The following is a 2,230-nucleotide window of genomic DNA, read 5'->3' on the forward strand; positions in this document are numbered from 1 at the left end:
ATCAGTAATGATATCACCATCCATACAATAAAGATTAGTAAATTTACAATCTTTGTTCATGATCGTCTTAATGTTGTTGCTGAAAATAAGTGAAGTTTGAAGTTCATCTGCGATTACATGACTTCCATAAATGTGTGGATACGCCAATCTTTTGATATGGACAACTCTTCGAATTTCAGTTATATTCCATAAAATAATACTATTGCTGGTTTTGCATCTTCCGCTTTGAATAGTGCAGTGTTCAGCATGGCCCAGATCTGAGACCATGCCTTTCCCATCGTATAGTGATAATTGACTTTCTGTGATTGCAAAATTTACCATAGCTTGACATCTTACTCCTATAATGATGACGACAAATAATAATGTACAATATTCCATTGTAGGAATATTGTACATCATTATTTGTCGTCAAAGTACCTGGTGCTATTTGTTTCATGATGATTTCATTGATTTCCTTATGTTCATGTAAAAATTTACAAGTTTGCGATGATATTGCTGAATGGTTGTTTGATACAATACTACAGATAAAGAAAACCTACGAAAGGGTTTGGTACATATCCTCGCGTAATATTGTTGCATCTTATTGCTGGAATTCGTGCATGATGCCTAGTAGAGACCACTATCTTAATCAACGTGGGATTCTGTAGCAATATCTCTTCACAATTCCATCTATTTAATATAAAGAGATATCAGTTGTCGTTTTGTAACCTTTCTTCATTATATAACTGTTTGTCTGACCTTGTAATGATATAGCCATCATTAATAGCAAACTTTGAATTGCCAAACTCAATGTTTACTTTGGACATCCTTCTGGTCGTTGTGTTTCGATTTCCTTACTTGTTGATTGCTTATTGGAATCTTCTGTTGTTGCTCAATTTCTGGATCAATTTCATCATTAACTTCGAACGGATAAAGGACGTTTATCGAACGTTTCAATACGTTGCCGTTAGGCAATTCTATTGTAGCAGTTCATATCTTTCCATTTTTTCCTTTATGAAGTTCCTTTATTCTGGATAGTTTCCACATCGTGGTGTTTCAGGTTCACTTAGTACAACTATTTCGTTTTCGCGCGGTGATCTAATTTCGACCCTCTTGAGAGATGTCATTTCTCGCTGAGAGCGTTCTCTTAGACTAGTTCAGTACTCCGTTCTCCACATCTTCCAGAATACATCTAAGGTTTTAAGAGTATTTGACCAATATTTAATAGCTTTGTCTTTGGTGCTTATGTCGGGAAAATTCTTCATTCTGTAAGTTTTCATCTTCAATCGGTAAGATTAGTAACATTAGGTAAAATAAAATTTATAGGACATCGAACAGAGTAGTTGTCAAAGTTTGTGCAGGTTAATGGATGAGTATTAGATATACTTTCCAAAGGAAAATAACTATGGCCTTTCTCATTACTTGTTTTGTTAATCCAATTATTCTTTCATAAATGCCGCCTTCCCATGGTGATCTAGGTGTTTGCTGCTAAGAAGTTGACATTTTGTTAGTTGAAACTAGTGAACTGAGTAGCATTGTCGCTTAAAATCAATTTGGGGCATCCTAGTCGGCCAATAAATCTTCTTAGTAAAAGTAAGAAAGCCTTAGCAGAGAGATTCTCAACTATTTCTAGATGTACCGTGTCTAGCCGTAAAACATGTTGACAAGGCAATCCATCGTTTTCCTTTGCCAATTTTTAGTAATCCAATCCAATGTATTCAAATGTTCGTGAACGTTTAACTTGTGATTCTGGTAAGTTTGCCATAGCACAATTTAAATGGTTTGGAAATCCAACGTTTGCAGGCCATACAGTGATGTAAAACTCGCTTTAAAACTCGTTATACCCTTTGGAATCTAGTACGCATTTCTCATTGTTGATAACGACTCCATATGATGCAAATTTTCGTGATAGTACATTGTAAGGAGCTCGGTTATTATGTTGTGTCTGTCTGGGTACATAAATGGGGTACTTATTGTTTTTATTTAGTTCCGAGCTCATCATAATAAAGATATCATTTAGCTATTTCACCGTCGTTGCTTGTCTGATTAGCATTCGTCGAACTATGACAACTTCCTTCACTGTTGAGTGTGATAAGCCTTCCGAGATCGGGTTTAACCATTCGAATTTTTTCCTTGTTATATGCGTTTGATAAATCTGAGCGTAAAAATGGTTACTTTTTATTAGTTTAGACCATTTACTGAATCGGCTTGCGTCTATGAACGAAAATTGTTGTTTCTTGGCCATTTGAGT

The 2,230-nt window shown here is 35.3% G+C and overlaps 1 protein-coding gene across 1 annotated transcript; it reads right to left on the bottom strand.

Moving 5' to 3' along the window:
• Positions 1-1,999: 1,999 nt before the first annotated feature.
• Positions 2,000-2,224, bottom strand: LOAG_19079 (hypothetical protein; the record flags this gene model as incomplete). The annotated part of the gene is made up of 1 exon (XM_020451735.1): positions 2,000-2,224. One exon carries the CDS (start codon positions 2,222-2,224, stop codon positions 2,000-2,002), a length of 225 nt encoding a protein of 74 aa, XP_020304462.1.
• Between the last annotated feature and the right edge of the window lie 6 nt (positions 2,225-2,230).

Source organism: Loa loa (assembly GCF_000183805.2).
Source record: "Loa loa unplaced genomic scaffold supercont3.1316, whole genome shotgun sequence".
Taxonomy (NCBI): Eukaryota; Metazoa; Nematoda; class Chromadorea; order Rhabditida; family Onchocercidae; genus Loa; species Loa loa.